The sequence below is a fragment of the Marmota flaviventris genome, chromosome 6, assembly GCF_047511675.1.
Source record: "Marmota flaviventris isolate mMarFla1 chromosome 6, mMarFla1.hap1, whole genome shotgun sequence".
Lineage (NCBI taxonomy): Eukaryota > Metazoa > Chordata > Mammalia > Rodentia > Sciuridae > Marmota > Marmota flaviventris.
Window position 1 is genome coordinate 80957244 of NC_092503.1, and position 17338 is coordinate 80974581.

General features: G+C 31.3%; 1 protein-coding gene across 1 annotated transcript in view; it reads left to right on the top strand.

Annotated features, from left to right (window-relative positions):
* Window positions 1–17338, top strand: part of Phip (pleckstrin homology domain interacting protein) — a 125869-nt gene that overhangs the window by 75292 nt on the left and 33239 nt on the right. The window contains exons 17-23 of the mRNA XM_027928102.2: window positions 24–249; window positions 3447–3584; window positions 4263–4446; window positions 7996–8113; window positions 10353–10493; window positions 12101–12177; window positions 13921–14152. Of these exons, the coding sequence (XP_027783903.2) occupies window positions 24–249; window positions 3447–3584; window positions 4263–4446; window positions 7996–8113; window positions 10353–10493; window positions 12101–12177; window positions 13921–14152 (1116 nt within the window). The remainder of the gene's footprint in view (window positions 1–23; window positions 250–3446; window positions 3585–4262; window positions 4447–7995; window positions 8114–10352; window positions 10494–12100; window positions 12178–13920; window positions 14153–17338) is intronic.

Below are 17338 nucleotides of genomic sequence, written 5' to 3' on the forward strand. Positions count from 1 at the left end.
GTCTTTTTGAACCTTTTTTACAGATTGCAGATCAGATGTTCTTTCATAGTGATTATCGGCCTCTTATCCGTGATGCCAACAATTTTGTATTAGATGAACAGACTCAGCAGGCACCCCATCTCATGCCTCCACCATTTTTGGTTGATGTTGATGGTAACCCTCATCCATCAAGATATCAAAGATTAGTTCCTGGTCGTGAAAACTGCAGAGAGGAGCAACTCATTCCGCAGATGGGGGTCACTTCCTCAGGTAAGTGCTTATTTTCAGAGAGAGCCAAATTTTGTTTTTTTTTCCACTGAAATATTTAAAAATTTCTCATTGAGTAAAACTTTGTTTTCAGGAAATGAAAAGTAAAAGTGGTGTTTTATAAGTTTTTTTGAATAATGCATAAGAATTATTAGATAATTAAAATGGAGATTTAAGGCAATAATTTTGGTTTATATGTGCTTAGGTCTTCTGAAGACTAATAGACTTGTCCCTATATTTGCTGTGTGATGAATCAATTCAATTATTTTATTCATTAAGCAGCACTTATTGAGAATCTCCTCTGTTCCTGACCTGCTAAGCCTTGGATATTCAGTAGGAAATTAAACAAATATGATCAGTGGTATCATAGAATGGGTTAGATAGATGAGTAAGCATAATTATAAACAAAGGCATGGTGAAAAATTGTGATTGATATTGTTGAAGGGAATAAAAGTATGTGAGAGAAGCTATAACTAGGTTGCCTATTCACAATGAGTATTTTAAGAAGTGGTCAACTTTTAAACGATTATGAGAAGTAACATAGGGTTGAAGAGTGTTGAGCTATTCAGTGAAGTAATAGAGTGTAAAAGTCAAATTGAATGGGAGTTGAAATAATGGAGATAAGGTCTACAGACTCCTCCTTATTTGACAAGTATAACACTGATTTATTAAGTGAAAATAATGGAGAAGCTCTATAAAGATTGAGCCAGTCATATCATTATGCATTGTTGTATTTTAAACTAGAACAGTTTGTGAAATGATTTTGTTTTAGACTAACATAATAATAATATATAAAAAACTTTCATATATAATATTTAATCCTTCTATCTATAGTATTTTGATCCTTAAAGTTGACAAAATGAAGTTTAACAGTATTGTGTCATAGGATCACAGAGTAATAACCTTACCTCTGCTTCTTGGTTCATTGCTCTTTCTTTCACACCAAGCTATTCTTAGTGTATAAAGCAGACATGAGCTCAAAAATGAAAGAGAAACTAGTTTTTAATAGTGGATCACAGAAGAATCTTTAGCAGTAATCATGGCTTCATACTGAGTCACAAAATTTTTCAATGTTCTGATTTACAAAATTCAGAGTAAAAAAAACTTTACTATCATTATTTTGGATTTCTTAAGTATAAAAATAGAACAAAAGAAAATTTTTATTCAGAAATTCTGTAGCATCATTATGAACTATATTTCTATTTGCAAATCTAGATCAATAATAATTTTTGATTGAAATATAGATAAAAGTAAATCTTGGCTATTATAATAAATTAATTCGAATGCAGTTTTGTTGCATTGACACTGGATAGCACACTTTTTATATTTCCTCAGTTGTAAATTTGATATATGCCCAATTACTCATCAATATTCAAACATGACTTGTTTTCCCAACAGCAAATCAGGAAAACACATATGGATATTTCAGCTTTGCCTCTGAGCTTTTACAATTTTCTAACCTTGTGATGTGGATAATTTTATTTTATTGAATTATAGTTTTCTCCTATAAAATGAAATAGCAGGTCTGGGGTTATGGCTCAGTGGCAGAGTGCTTGCCTTGCACATGTGAGGCACTCAGTTCAATCCTTAGCACCACATAAAAATAAGTAAACAAAGATATTGTGTCCATGTATAATTAACAAAAAAATTTTAGAAAATGAAATATCATATGCTTAGTACATGTAATTTTTCTTTCCTTGTACCTTTCTTACCCCACTACATTTAAAATATTCTTCTGTCTTCCCAGTTTAAGCCCAATCTAAAATTCTGCTGCAATTAAGTTTATATGCCTGCACATCGAATATTAACTGCTCCTTTCTTTACTCCCATGACATTTTCATATGTCTTATATTCTTATATTTTATTCAGCATCATCAAAATTCTTTTTATATATATAGCATTGTATTATCTTTAGAAAATATTAAGATTCTTAAAAGACAGTACACGTTTTTAAGGAACTAACTATTGCCCAAACTTTCCTTTATGTTACATACTAGGCTGATTACTAAGATATGTATAGATTGGTATGAAATTGAAAGAGGTTTGCAGCTAATTCTATCAAGAGGTATTTTGGGAATATTTTATGGAGTAAATATGAAGGTTGCTTTTTAGTTGACGCTTGAAGGAGGAGTTAAGATTTTATTATGTTTATCCTTAACAGTGGAAATTCTGTGGTCAAGTAGTATTTTCTGTTAGGAAGATAGAAGTGTCAGGTGGTCCTCTGTGATTATTATGGGTAAAAGTTGATGCTAGAAAAGTAGGATGAATCAAAATACACAGAATTCTTTTGGGTCTTAGAGCCTTTGGACTTGTTGCGTACTATCTGGAGTGAACTTTTTCTAGCTTTGCACATGGCTAATTTAAGTCTCAGTTAAAGCATTAACTTCTTAAAAACAACTTCTGTAAGTTCCAACTCGACACAGATTACCCATCTCTCCCCATACCCACCCTTTCTTAAGAGTCTTATCACCCTCTTTATTTTAACATCTTTCACAATATGCATTTATCTGTAGATATATTACTTACTTTCCACATCTGGATGTTAGCTCCTGCAAGGTGGGGATCTTGACATCTCTTACTCACCACTGTATCCCCAGTACTTACCATAGTTACTAGCACAGAGTAGACAGTCAAAAATTTGTTGCATAAATGAAGCTGTAAAGTTCTTTTGAGAACATAGGTAATGAGATCTTTTTTTTTTTTTTTTTTTTAAGAAACTGTGCTCTAAATAGAAATTTTACTTTTGCCACTTCCTTGATGTATGAGTTTTAATAATTATTTTAGTTTTTGTTATCTTTAACGTAGAATTTAATAATACATTCTTTTTTTGGGGGAGAATTTTTTTTTTTTTAATTGGTTGTTCAAAACATTACAAAGCTCATGACATTCTTGATTAAATTAACAATTATGAGTGCCTGGATCTTGGTAAATACATAGTAAAAGCAGTTATACTCACTCTAATCATTACCTTTAATGGACTAATATGGGGGTATGTATGTGTGCACTCATCTCACACACTCTTTCTCTTGCTGTCTCTCTTTTTTCTTTCTTTCTTTGCTTTACTCTTAGCATAATAGTTGTTAATTTTAGGTCTTTTAACCAAACAAAATTTACATTTAATTATAGATTCCAAGGTTGGTAAGTAAAATGGTTTGAAGAGTTTCTGAAATATTCTTAATATCTTTGTACTTATTTTATAGGATTAAACCAAGTTTTAAGTCAGCAAGCAAACCAGGAAATCAGTCCCCTGGACAGCATGATTCAAAGACTACAACAAGAACAAGACCTCAGACGTTCTGGTGAAGCAGGTATTGGTAACACCAGTCGCTTGAGTAGAGGTAAGCAAAAGTTCTATTTTAAGTGAAATATTTTAAATTCTGAAATATGTTACATCTATAAAATGAAATATTGGGCTGTCAAATGGTCATGTTTTTGTACATAGTTTAATGTTCTGAAAATGTTCATAATATGAAGCTTTAAATTATAGATACTGATTTTTTTTAATGTGTGTATTTTTTCAAGTTTTCTGTAATAAAACATTAGAAATGAGTGGTTTTTTTGGGGGGGGGGGTGCAATGCTTTGGATTGAACACTTAGTCTTGCACATGCTGGGCAAGTGCCTTATTACTGAGCTATATTCCCAGCCACATTTTCAATAGCTCATCACCCTTATTGTTGCTTTTTATAAAGCTTGAAAAAGCCAAAACAAATTACTGAACCATAAATGTCCTTCAGTTTGATTTTGCTTCTTATGAAGTAATGATTTTTACTTATAGTGCTTGGGTCTTAACAGTTCATACTTAAGATTCATTGAATTAACAACTGAAAAACCATAACCATATTTTGTTTTTATCAACCTTTTGTCTGTGATTTAGCAATTTAATTAGTGGTTATAATATTGTGTTTCATATGAACAATAGAACAATTTTGACTCTTTTTCTCTGGTTACAAACTAATGGAGAAGTATGACTAAATAGAACTTACCATACTAATTTTTTTTTTTTTTTTAAACTTAGGATCTGTAAGTTCTACCTCAGAGGTACATTCACCACCAAATATAGGACTAAGACGTAGTGGACAAATTGAAGGTGTACGGCAAATGCATAGCAATGCACCAAGGAGTGAGATAGCCACAGAGCGGGATCTTGTAGCATGGAGTCGAAGGGTGGTAGTACCTGAGCTGTCAGCTGGTGTAGCCAGGTAAGGGAATTGTTAATTTGTATATACCATAGTTGCTTGCTTTCATTTTGAATTATAGTCTTTAAAATATCTTTTCAGCCTTATAATTTTTTTAAACTTATCTGAAAAGCTAGTATTTTAAGCTATTTCTGACTGTAGAAAAATTTTTAAATATGTTCATTTCAGGAGTAAGTCATGTAAGTGGTATGAGATGGAATGTGCCAAGATAAATGGAAGGAAAAACCCATTAATTTGAACTTACCAAACAGGAGATTTTATTGAGTAGCGTAAGATTGATATATAAATCTTAGTTTGTCTTATTTATATCTTAAACACATTTTATATACTTGTTATTATTTGGGATTTTTAATGAATTTCACTAATTATATATATCATATTATTCAGAGGCATAAAGAAAAACCATTTACTGGAAAATATATAACTATCTTGTATATTAAAATTTTTAAATTTTAAAATATGCATTTATGGATTAAAATTGATTTGACATAATCCTCTTCTCATACTATGGGGAAATAAAATATTCATGAATGAGGTCTTTATGAATCTAAGTTAATACTGACTTGTATACTATAAGAAAAAGTGTAATATTCTTTGAGAATTGGATTTTAAGACTTTCTAGTTCTTAAAATCAAAATATAATAGTAATTATATAGTTAACATTTTTAGATTTAATCATATAGGTTAAGCTTTTTGATTGGACAATACTTAGAATTTGGGGATTTAGGATTAAATATCTACCTAAGATATAAATGTGAGTAGTAACTTATATTATGATACAGATGTCCTTAATAAAAAGTTAACTAACTCATACATTTTTAGTTGGCTCCTTTCTCAGTTTTTAATTCTAATGTTGAAAGGGGGTCTAATAAATAACATCAACTTTTCAATATGAATTCTGAACTAACTGAAAAATAATAGAGGCGAATAAGACACATAGGAAATCAGAATGTTACTTTTTATTTCTGGTACAGTTTTGAAGGATGTGACTTTTATTTGCAGGAGACTATGCTTCTTAATACTAAACCTGAAACATAAATAGCCAATGGTCATCGTATTTTTCTTTCTATGAGACATTTGGTTTATCTGTTTGTTTTGTTTTTTGTACCAGGAATTGAACCCAGGGGCACTTAACCACTGAGCTACATCCCTAGCCCTTTTTTATTTTTAGACAGGGTCTTACTAAGATGTTGAGGCTGGCTTTGAACTTGTGATCCTCCTGCCTCAGACTTCCAAACCACTGGGATTGTTTGCTTCTTGAAAGTGCAAAGCAGAATATATACATTGCAATTAGTTGCACAGGGCTGGGCCATCCTAATCTGGATTTTCCTTCTAGAGCATACCAGTTAATTAGTAGATGCTTCCCCTGGAGAGGAATGAGTAAAGAGGTATGATTGCTCACTTGCCTGAAGTTCTGCACATGGAAGGAAACTTGAGAAATAAAGATATTTCTCTTTAAATACTCTACCCTTTTATCTCTTTACCATTGTATTTAACCATTAAGCCCAAGGTCAAGCAAGGCTCTGGCTTTCTCTTTAGAGGTTATTTTTAGTTTGGCCTTCCTAGATCTTGTCCCTAACACTTTCTTTGGGGATCTTTTAGAATTTGCCCCTGGTAGCTAATTTAAAGTTTGATTCTAAAAGGCTCTTAAATAAACCAGACTAATTATTGTGAATAAAATTAAATACAAACACATATTTTTTAAAAAGGGGCTAATATCTTTAACATTATAAATAACTCTTAAAGTTCAATAATAAATAATACAATCCAGTCAGAAAATGGGTAAAAGACATGAACAGACCTTTTACTTAAGAGAATAGCTAATAAACACCTGAAAAGATATTAAAATCATGAGCTACTAAGGAAATTTTACTGCATACCTATCTGGCGAAAATTTTTAGTGACAGCACAAAAAGCTGGGGAAGATACAGAGAACATTGGATTCCTTAAGAATTTTTTATGAGAATATAAAATGGTAGAGCCTCGCTGGAAAACTGGTCAGCACTTTCTTAAAAACCTAAATATGCCTTGTAACCTAGCTATTGCTTTTTTGTTACTTTATCCAAAAGAAACGAAAACTCATGTTCACACAATAACCTATATACAAGTATAAACAACTTTCTTTGTAAAAGCCCCAAAGCCAGGAAAAAGTTCAGATGTACTTCAGTGAGTACATGGTTTAATCAACTATACATCCACACTGTGGAATACTACTTTGGTATAAAAAGGAAAAACCCATTGATACATAAAACAATCTTAAAAGGTTGTATAGTGTATGATTCCATTTATGGAGCATTTTTTAAGATTATGAAAGAGAGATGAAGAATAGATTTGTAGTTGATAAGATTGTGGGGGGAGGCAGGGCTGAGGTGGGTTTGATTAAGAAAAGGACACCACAAGTAATCTTCTTGCTTATGGAAATGTTCTGTATATTGACTGGTGTGATGGATTTTCGAATGTACACTTATGATGAATTTTCATAGAACAAACACAAAGAAGTAAATAGAAATTAAAGTGAGAAATCTGAATAAGATTAGTGTGTTATCAGTATCAGCATTCTAGTTGTGCTGTTATACTATGGTTTTACAAGATTGAGGGGAACTGAATAAAGGATACAAGAAATATCTCTGAATTATTTCTTATAATTGTATCTGAATCTACGAATACTTCAATAAAAAGTTTAAGAACAAAGAAAAGTTAAATCCAAAGCCTGTCATTTTCACAAGTTTAAAATTCACTCATTTTCCCTTTATAATTATGATGAGACACATTGGAAAAGTTGCTGTTAAGTAAAATAACATTGATATCTAGTCATAAAGTATCAGCAATATATAGGTGCTCTGCGTTTGAATATTAAATCCTTTCCTATTATGAAAACTCCTGGGAGAATTGAAAGTTCAAAGATTCAATACCTTTGCACCTCAAAAACTTTGAAGTTGTAAGGAATGAAAGTGAAAAAATAACATTCTTGTCTCTGTGAGTTCAGATTTCATGAAATCAAAGTTTAGAATTAATATCCCTCAACTTTTTCTGTTCAATTTCATATTGATGCCTGGATAGAGTTTTTTTTTCGTAAGTCATGCCTAACTTGGGTCTCACTGGAAAGAAAATAATGTCTTTCAGAGCTTAAATTAGTTCAACCTTAAGATTCTGTTGAACCTCAGTTTTAAGGATTCCAGCTATCTGTGTGGTGTACAAGATTATCAAAAGTACAAATCCTATACTCAATTTAAAAAACAGAAAGTCCAGTTTCTAATCCTTAGGATACTTACCCTAAGAATAACTGTGGTCGCAGAATCTAATACTTGATTTGCCAAAGACCACAGCAGAAAAAGTTTTTCTTGTAGTCTACATCTTATCTTTCCAGTATGCCAGTCATTTAATGCTAGATGTCCTGAGCCTATGACTTAAGAATTTAAACTCAGAACTTTATCGCATGCTTCCATTCAGAAAGAAAATATGAGTAGCATTCTTTCTCTAAAAGCTATCATTCCTTTTGGGGAAAAATCAATTGCGAAATTAACATGTATAGTTTTTAATATTCTCTTTCAGTCGGCAGGAAGAATGGCGAACTGCAAAGGGAGAAGAAGAAATAAAGACTTATAGGTCAGAAGAAAAAAGGAAACACTTAACTGTTGCAAAAGAGAATAAAATACTTAGTGTTTCAAAGGTAAATATTAATTGCTTTGATGTTTAATAATTTGCTGTGTAAGTATGATGACCTTTTTTTTTTTTTTTAATTGGTTGTTTTTAGATATATAGGGTGTATTTTGACACATTATACTTACATGGAGTGCAGCCCATTCCAATTTTTATCCCATTCTTGTGTTTGTGCGTAATGGGGAGTTATACTGGTGATGACTATTTTAAGACCCCCTTTTCAATTACAAATGTTAATACTCTAAATGGGATAATTAATGAAATAAAATTATGTAGTTAACTCCTGATTATCTCTTTGTATCTATGGCTTACCATTTAATTTTTTAAATTCTACATTTCCTGCCTTCTAGCATGCCATTTCTTCAGATGCCAATTTGTATATATACTCATTAAATCTAATAAATTATAATCTGCCTAAACATGAGCTCTTTAGTTCAGTCTTGGCTGCATATTCTAGAGCAATGTTTTGGGGTTTTTTTCTTTGTTATATCTTTTTGTTTTCACTTATTTGTTATTGTAAATAATCATGTCTGCTAATACTGCCATAAAAGTTCTTAGTTTTCCCATTAAGAGGGGCAGATTGTCCCTCTTTTTCTGCCAGGTTCTCTGTTATCCTACTCTGGCAAAATTTTTGGATCCAATGAATTTCAGTTGGTCATGCCCTAATCAGAGAGAGATGTCAGTACTTTATTGTCAAGGAATCATAAGAATCTATTGTCCTGCCTACTTTGCCCTTAGTTAGCTTGAAAATCTTTGAGTCTAAAGTCAAGGAAAATTATATGAAACTTTAAGTCCAAGTTACCACCTAAAGAACAAAGTTAACTGATTTTCTGACCCAGCTCACAGTGACTTAGTTTAATTGGAAATATATCAAAATTTTAAAGTGAATAATCCAGACCTCATATGGCACCCTAATTGTTGAGGACTTGAATTTTTTCATTTTTCTGATACTCCTGGATTTGACTCAGGCCTCAAACTACCAACATCCTCATTTAAGGTCATAGGATGGATGATCAAGAGAGGAAGTTGCAAAGGGCCACGTGTGTTCTCCTGAGGAAGGCTGTTTGATGTTGCTCAATAATATTGTACCAGATTCCTCATTGGCCAAAAGTGTAGCCACATGATAGCCCAATAAATAAAGCAAATTATTTTTGTTTTGTTTTGGTTTTTTGTTTGTTTGTGGGAAAGGGAAAGAAGTAATATTGGTTGACAGCTGGCTTTCTCCTTCACTGCATCATGTATTGAGGCATTTAAAATGTTTATGTTCTTTGACTTGGAATTTATTTTATAGAAGTGGGTATTATGGATAAAGCTTTAAAAATTCAGTAAGAATTTTTAATGACACAGATTTGAGTAAGTAGAAATGTTTGTTATATGAAAGAAAAAAGATATATTAAATTGTTAAAAGTTGATTGGTCAAAATTAGTGACATTGTCATTGAACATTATTTTCTTTTTATACCTTTATGTATTTCCCCAAATTTCTATAAAATTATGAAACCATTTAGTAATTCTTTTACAGATGATCTATGTGGAGTAAATCTTGTATCCTTGTATATGAATATTTATTTCATTCTCAGTTGTGATAGTATTTTTTTTTAACTTCAAGACTGATTTTTTTTCTATAATTTTCTACAAAATTCTACTTACATATTTCATGGATATGTTACTTTCTTATTTGCCTTTGAGATTGCTTTATTAACTTATTTTTTCAGATGCATATTCTTGTTTGTTGAGTTAATCTCTGTCACTGTGTGGATTTTGTCAGGTATTTCATTATTGCTTGTTTTCTCATCTATGACAGATGACCTCTCGGATTTATCTCCAGTAAAAGAAACATAGACAGGATAGTTTTGGTTTTTAAAAATCACTGTTTTGTTTTGCATTTGGCCTCTGCCTGTTATATGTGCCCCATAGTCCATTGTTCTTTTTTTTTTTTTAATCAGTTCTATAGATTTGGTGTAAGTACAAAATAAAGAGTTCACTGTTTGTCTTAGTCTTATATCATGAATCTTCACATCACTTACTTGGAAAAAAGATATTTTAAACTTATTAATTAGCAAGTAAATTTCAGTGTATTATCTTGTGATTTAACTTGATGTAATGTTGAAATATATAGTTCATACTATAATCTAGTCCATTTCCATGATATATATGAATGAGTTCTTTAATAATGAAAAAATGAACTTTTAAATTAAGAAGTCTATTCTTTAAGCATACTGTGAATAAATTTCATTTTATTTTTTTCAGAATCATGCTCATGAGCATCTCCTGGATCTTGGGGAATCCAAAAAGCAACAAGCAAATCAACATAATTATCGTACAAGATCTGCACTGGAAGAGACTCCTAGACCATTGGAGGAGATAGAAAATGGCACTAGTTCTTCAGATGTAAGATCTCAGCACTTTGATAACTTCCATGATTGACTTCTGGGCATGGCATATATATATTCATAATCTTAAATCCATAAAACAAATCACATTATGTATGAGTTCTGAGGTTCAAAGGTGTTTAGAGTTCAGATCCATCTAACTATTAAATGGTATAGCTGGGATTAAATGCAGATTCCCTTTACTTTAATACCAAACTTTTAAAATAATACCATGATGCACTTGTATAATGTAACTAAGAATGAATCAATAGGTTTTTGACAGTTTTGGTTAGTTTTTAATTATGGTAACCGTTTAAAGCCTTGTTCGGGTATGTGTGCATGTATATTTTTTTTTTAGTATTCGTCATTTATAATTGCATCCATAAATTTGTCCCTTCTAAAATATACATTCTCTTAGCAAAGGCAATCAGTTTGTAGTCACAAAACCAATCTTATTTAGTACTTAAAACCATGTCCCTAACCTTTCTTCCCTCATCATCACTTCTCTTCCCCTTAATTAAGTCAGGGTTTCAGAGATGTTGACAGCTATTCACTTTTGGAGCAGTGTTTTATCAAGTGGTGTTAGACATTATGAGAATTCTCTAAGTATATTCTCTATGAACACGGTAAGCTGTGAACAGTGGCATGGACCTGTAATTTTCAGAACTCTTTGGAATGGTCCTAATTCACATTTTTCATTAAGACATCAAAATGGGAAAACTTTCCTCCAAAATATATCATTTTATTTAAATCACAAATGAATAATACATCCCATTATCCTCTTGAAGAATGATCCAAATATGCATACCAAGTTTTAACTGTGAACCATAATAGAAAGTTGTCTTAGCTTTGGAATAAAATAATCTGGCTTCAAATTAAGCCTTACTGCTTACTAGTTGTGCTGCCTTGGGCAAATTTCTTAACCTTTTTAAGCTTTAGTTTCTTATATTAAAGCTGCTTCTTACCACCAACACAGTTTTGTTGAGACAAAATGGGATGATATAGACAAAAGTGCTTGGAGCCATTTCTGACATACAGTAAAAGCTTAATAAATATGAAGGGCTATTGTTATTGGAGCTTAAAGTTTATTTGAGCAAAGAAGTTATATAAGATTTTGTGACCAAAAACCTGACTTTTTTGAAGAAAATGTCTTCACTAATTAATATTTACTAAGGAGAAGTAATGTCTTGCTATTTTTTAATCTTTTTCCATTTGGATAAGAGATGGATTATCCTGTTTTGTATGATAAAACTATTTTAATAATATTAGGCAAAACATAATGTGCCTAACTTTAATGTTATGAAAGTATATACAGAAAAAAATTCTTAATTTTTAAAGGCCCAGAAAGTAGAAATTAATTTCAAATATAAACTGGAATTTGATATCTTTCAATTTAGAAGATATGAAGCTTTTAAAATGTTGATTATCTGAGTTTTCTGAATCTAGTATTATTGAGTATTATGTCTTCATATACATTAATTGTCTTACTTTTTTGAGTAAAATTAAGCTGTATTAAGGTTTTAATTTAAATATTCCAACATCATTAGTATTTTGTCATTGATATTCTATAATCACAGGATGTTATTTCCTAAAATGATTTAATAAAATATGTCTTCAATATCTTAGGAAGGTGAAGTGGTTGCTGTCAGTGGTGGAACTTCTGAAGAAGAAGAGAGAGCATGGCACAGTGATGGCAGTTCTAGGTAAATGAACTTTGATTTCTCCAAATATTATTATAAAATCACTAGAAAGATGTAAAATTTTTTCCCATTAGCAGGACATTTCAAAAACTCTTTAAAAGTTTTCTTCAAAGATTCTTTCAGTCTTTCAAAATTTAGGAAATTTTTTTCTTTTCCTATTTTCTCTATAGAAATATTTTTTTGGAAAGTGCAATTAGATATGCAAAATGATCCATTTAACTGCCTACTTGGTATTGTATCTTCTGAATGCTATTATGTATAAACTGAATTATATGCCAGTTTTTAATTACTAATTTTTGTTTTGTTTGTACCAGGCATTGAACTCATTGGCACTCAACCACTGAGCCACATCCCCAGCCTTTTTTTGTATTTTATTTAGAGACAGCGTTTCACTGAGTTGCCTAGCACCTCGTCATTGCTGAGGCTGGCTTTGAACTAACAATCCTCCTGCCTCTGCCTCCCGAGCTGCTGGGATTACAGGGTGTGCCATTGCACCCGGCTTATTACTGATTTTAAGACATGTTTAAGCATAAAATTATGAAAGTAACAAGATCTTATAGAGTTAACTATCTTATATAATGGAATTTATTGAATACTATCAATAAATTCTCTTCTAGCAATGGGAATAAGCTTTTTTCTATTATTTGCATCTCATTTGATCATGTAAGTGAGGATTGCTTTGATATTGGTGGTTCACATTGTTAAAGGACTGATGGCCACAACTGACCTTGTAAGGCAAGAAAGAATAAATGCTTGGAGAATGATAATTATTCCCACCTCGGTGGCTCTTAAAATAAAAGTGCCAAGAGAAGCATTAAGTGAAAGCTATAAGAGTTACTTTTATTAATCCTAGAATTGAGGACTTTCCAATTTCCACAGATGCATGTGGTTATATCTAACCCGTGTTTGAAACATTTCAGTGAAGGAAATTTTTTGCTTTGTTTTTGCTCAGCAATGCAAATGAATATCTCAAACCAAACATAGTGTATTGTATTGAGTGCTTTTGGCTTTAGCAGTTGAGGACATTTGTTATAGAGAACAGTCAGTCTGGCATTTGTAGTTATACTGGCAGAAGATACTCTGTAAGAGCTGAGTACTGCTGAGGAGCAACTTGAGATTTGGAATGTGCCATTTATAGTGGCAAAGAGTGGACTCAATGTAAATAAAATGCTCATAAATAAACTGAGGCAAGCCTGTTTTAGAATATAGTATCTGAAAACATTTTTTATTTAAATTCTTAAAAATCATTTTAAATTTCATAATAAAATCATACTAACAATATTTTAGTTATGATTTTTACCTGGGATGATTTTTATTAAATTATTCAAAACAAAGTAGTTAAATATTCTCACATACTAAAATTAAAACAGAAGATAACATATCTAGATTATTTTGCTATAACATCACTTTAGTAAGACAGGTCTGAAAGGTAACAGAAAAGAAATGGCAAATATGATATATAAGTGAGTAACACCTATATTTCTCTGAATCATAGCATGCTTTGAAGCATAAGATGTTCCTAAGATGTAGAGAGGTAGAATAATCTTACCTACATGAAATATCATTTCTTCACATGCAAAGTAAAGAAATTTTGAAGATAATTTGAAAATTAAGAAAATATTTTAGATCTTTAAGTGTGTACTATTCTGTTATTCCTTTTTCTGTTATAATCTTTCCCTTTTTATTAAGCAAAGTCTTAAACTATATGCTCTATTTATATTTTGGAAATCCCTTCTTTTTTCTTAGTGACTACTCCAGTGATTATTCTGACTGGACAGCAGATGCAGGAATTAATTTACAACCACCAAAGAAAGTTCCCAAGCATAAAACCAAGAAAGCAGAAAGCAGTTCAGATGATGAAGAGGAATCAGAAAAACAGAAGCAAAAACATATTAAAAAGGAAAAGAAAAAAGTAAATGAAGAAAAAGATGGAGCAACATCACCAAAGAAAAAGAAACCCAAAGAAAGAAAACAAAAGGTTGATTTTAGAAATTGTAAATTTGTGTTTTCCTTTATGAAAATGACTTAAAGTGTGCATTTTTAAAGCGTAGTTGAACTTAAATATCATTAACCTTAATGATTTCTGTTAGCAAGTAATAATAGAAAATACTCAAATGTATAAAGTATACCAAAATACATCTAGGTTACACAAGTTTTTAGATGTTTAACATGTAATAGGGTTTACTCACAAATATAAGTAAATATTGAGCATTTAATTTTAATACAGGAACAGATTTTTTTTCTTGATTATCTGATGGGACTTACTTATATATTTTCGTAAAAAAACAGTTGCTCTAAAACAAAGTATATTTCTACTTAATTGAATTCATGTTTAACCACTCTAATTGTTCTTGCTAAAAATAAACAAATTCTAGGGAAAACATCACATAATAAAAAACAAAACTTGTTATAGTTGATCACAAAGCAAATATGAATTCAATGCTGAATTTTTAAAATAGGCTTGTTGTAACACGTCTTCATTAACTTACCTAGTGTGTGAGCCATAATTTTTTCGTCCTCAGGTGAGAGGAGTATTGATTTGTTAAGTCTGTGGATAATTCGAGAGAGAGCAAAGAAAGTAAAAAAAAAAAAAAAAAAAAGTATTATGGAAAAAAATTATCTGCTCTTATGGAGTTCAAATTCTCTAACTAGGGAATGAATATAGCGACTGTTTTAATTTTTGCTCCAAACTACATGTAGTATGAGGGCCATGTTGTCTGCTCTCTAAAATACTATAATAGGGAATCATATTTGGTTGAGTTTGTGTTTATTTCAGCTTTATAATTATGAATTACTTTAATCTGGATTCCATAGCTACTATTTTTGTCACTTTCTTTGTCCTTTGTTTGGGCAATCTTTACTGAAGAGAATGCCACATTTGCCCATAGGTTGGTTGGTTTGTTTTGTATTTGTGAGTGATGATAAATATATTCTGAGTTGTTGTTTTATGTGATAGATTGGTTAATGAAATTGATTTAGCCATGTGTCTGGCTAATAAGGTAAATAATCTTTTTCATCAGTTTTGATGAACTTTTGAGATCTGCCAATAATATATCATAGAAAGAATGTAATTCTTTGGTCCCAAGAGCACAGGTTGCATTATCTGGTCTTTCTTAGTTTGATAGTTATCCACAAACTAATATTGTGGTTTCCTTCATGCATGGTCACATTTGAATCTTCTGTTTACTGTTTGGCATATTTTCATTTCACTGTTTTGCTGTGACAAAGTATCATGACAGGAGCTGTGCATGGAACACACTTTATTAAGGTTAAGATGCTATAGCTTATTGTCTTGAGTTTGAATTTTTGTTCACATGTCTACCAGTGCATCCGCAATAGATGGAACTATTTTATTGCTTAATCTTTAACTTAAATAACACAATAGTATTTCTATTTATTTTTACATATTTACTTTTGAGGTGGAGTCTTGCTATGTTGCCAAAACTAGGCTTGAATTGGCAATCCTGTCAGCCTCTATAACTAGTTGGGATTATAGGTGTGTGCCACCAGGCCTGGCTTAGTATTTCCCTTATGCAGAATTACAGAGTTAAGAAGTAATGTTATTACATGTGTGAACAAACAAAAATATTTTCCCATAAGGCTAATTCTTTTATAATTAAGCAACAAAGGGAGAGGTAATAGAAAATAATAATTAAAACTAAAATTCTTCAGAGATGTAGTAAACATATCTTAGGTGATGTACTCTCATAACATATATACATGTATTTCTCATGTCATTTGGAGCTCTGTATATTAAGTCAATAAATATTTATTACAGTTTATAAAATAATATGATTTAAAAGGAAATGTAAAACATAGTGTTTATTCCAAAAATTTTGTGGCCTAACAAGATGCTTCAGTGCCCTAAGATAAAATAGAGGAAATGTTATGTGGTCTAATAATATATTTCATTGAGATATTTATTATAGAGATAACTCAAAAATTGAATGGGAGCATTTTTTTTTTTTTTAAAAAGCAAGGTTTAAATATTTTTTTTGTTATAGGTAACACCTTTATTAATTTTTATGTGGTGCTGAGGATCAAACCCAGTGCCTTATACATGAGAGGCAAGTGCTCTGTCACCTGAGCCACAATCCCAGCCCAAATGGGAACATCTTAATGTTAGGGTTTCAGAGAAGATCTCCTAGAATAAAAAAGGTTTGAGTTGGGCTTAGAAGAATTTCCATGAGTGAAGAAGATAAGGAATCGGTTAACTATACCTCCCCAAGTAAGAAAATCTCAAATCATGAAGCTGGAAAATTTGAGAAATACTCAATTTTAGCACCACACACCGGCATTAAAGTCTTCAACACATATGCCTTTAGGGATAACAGGGTCTAACTGTAATATACTTAGTGAATAACAAAGTGACTACTTGATAACTGTTCACAAATCATATAACTGTTTGGATATGATTTGACTTAATAATGTATCTCAAATCTAATATATGCAAAACTTTACTTCCCAAGCTTTCTTCTCAAATATGCTCTATTCCTCAATTTCTGAAGTTATCCTTAATTCCTTTTTTTTTTTTTTTTCTGTTATGTTCAACATCCATTCTAGCAGGGAATTAATCTGGCCCTGTCTTCTAAATTTATTCAGTATTTAACTGTTTTGCACCACTTTCACTGTTATTACACTGGTGCAAGGCTCTATGAACTATTGTGTTACTACAATAGCCTCCCATCTGTTTTTCTGCTTCTACCCCTTTTTTTCTAGGTCTAGTCTCTAAAGCAGGGGATGATAAACTTTTCCATATAAGGCCAGCTACTTCACCTTTACAGACTTATAGCAGCCATAAATAATCCATGAATGAATGGGTACAGCTGTATTCTGATAAAGCTTGATTTATAAAAACAGTTGGCAAACTGAATTTGGACTGTGCACCATGACTTGCCAATCCCTGTTTTAATGAGTACATAGTTATGCTCTTCTACCTAAAATTCTCTACCTACAATTCTCCAATGAACTCATCTCCCATATAGGAAGTATGAAAGACCTTTACTTCTCCCTTATTCTCCAAGATGAGAATGCTCCTGATGTGTTTGAGAATCATGATAGTGTGATTAATAAAAAGAGGAAAATGTGTAATGGGAAACAATTATAGTAGTATCTGGCAGTACTCGGCATGGTGATGTGCACTAAGTTCCCAGTTACTTGGGAG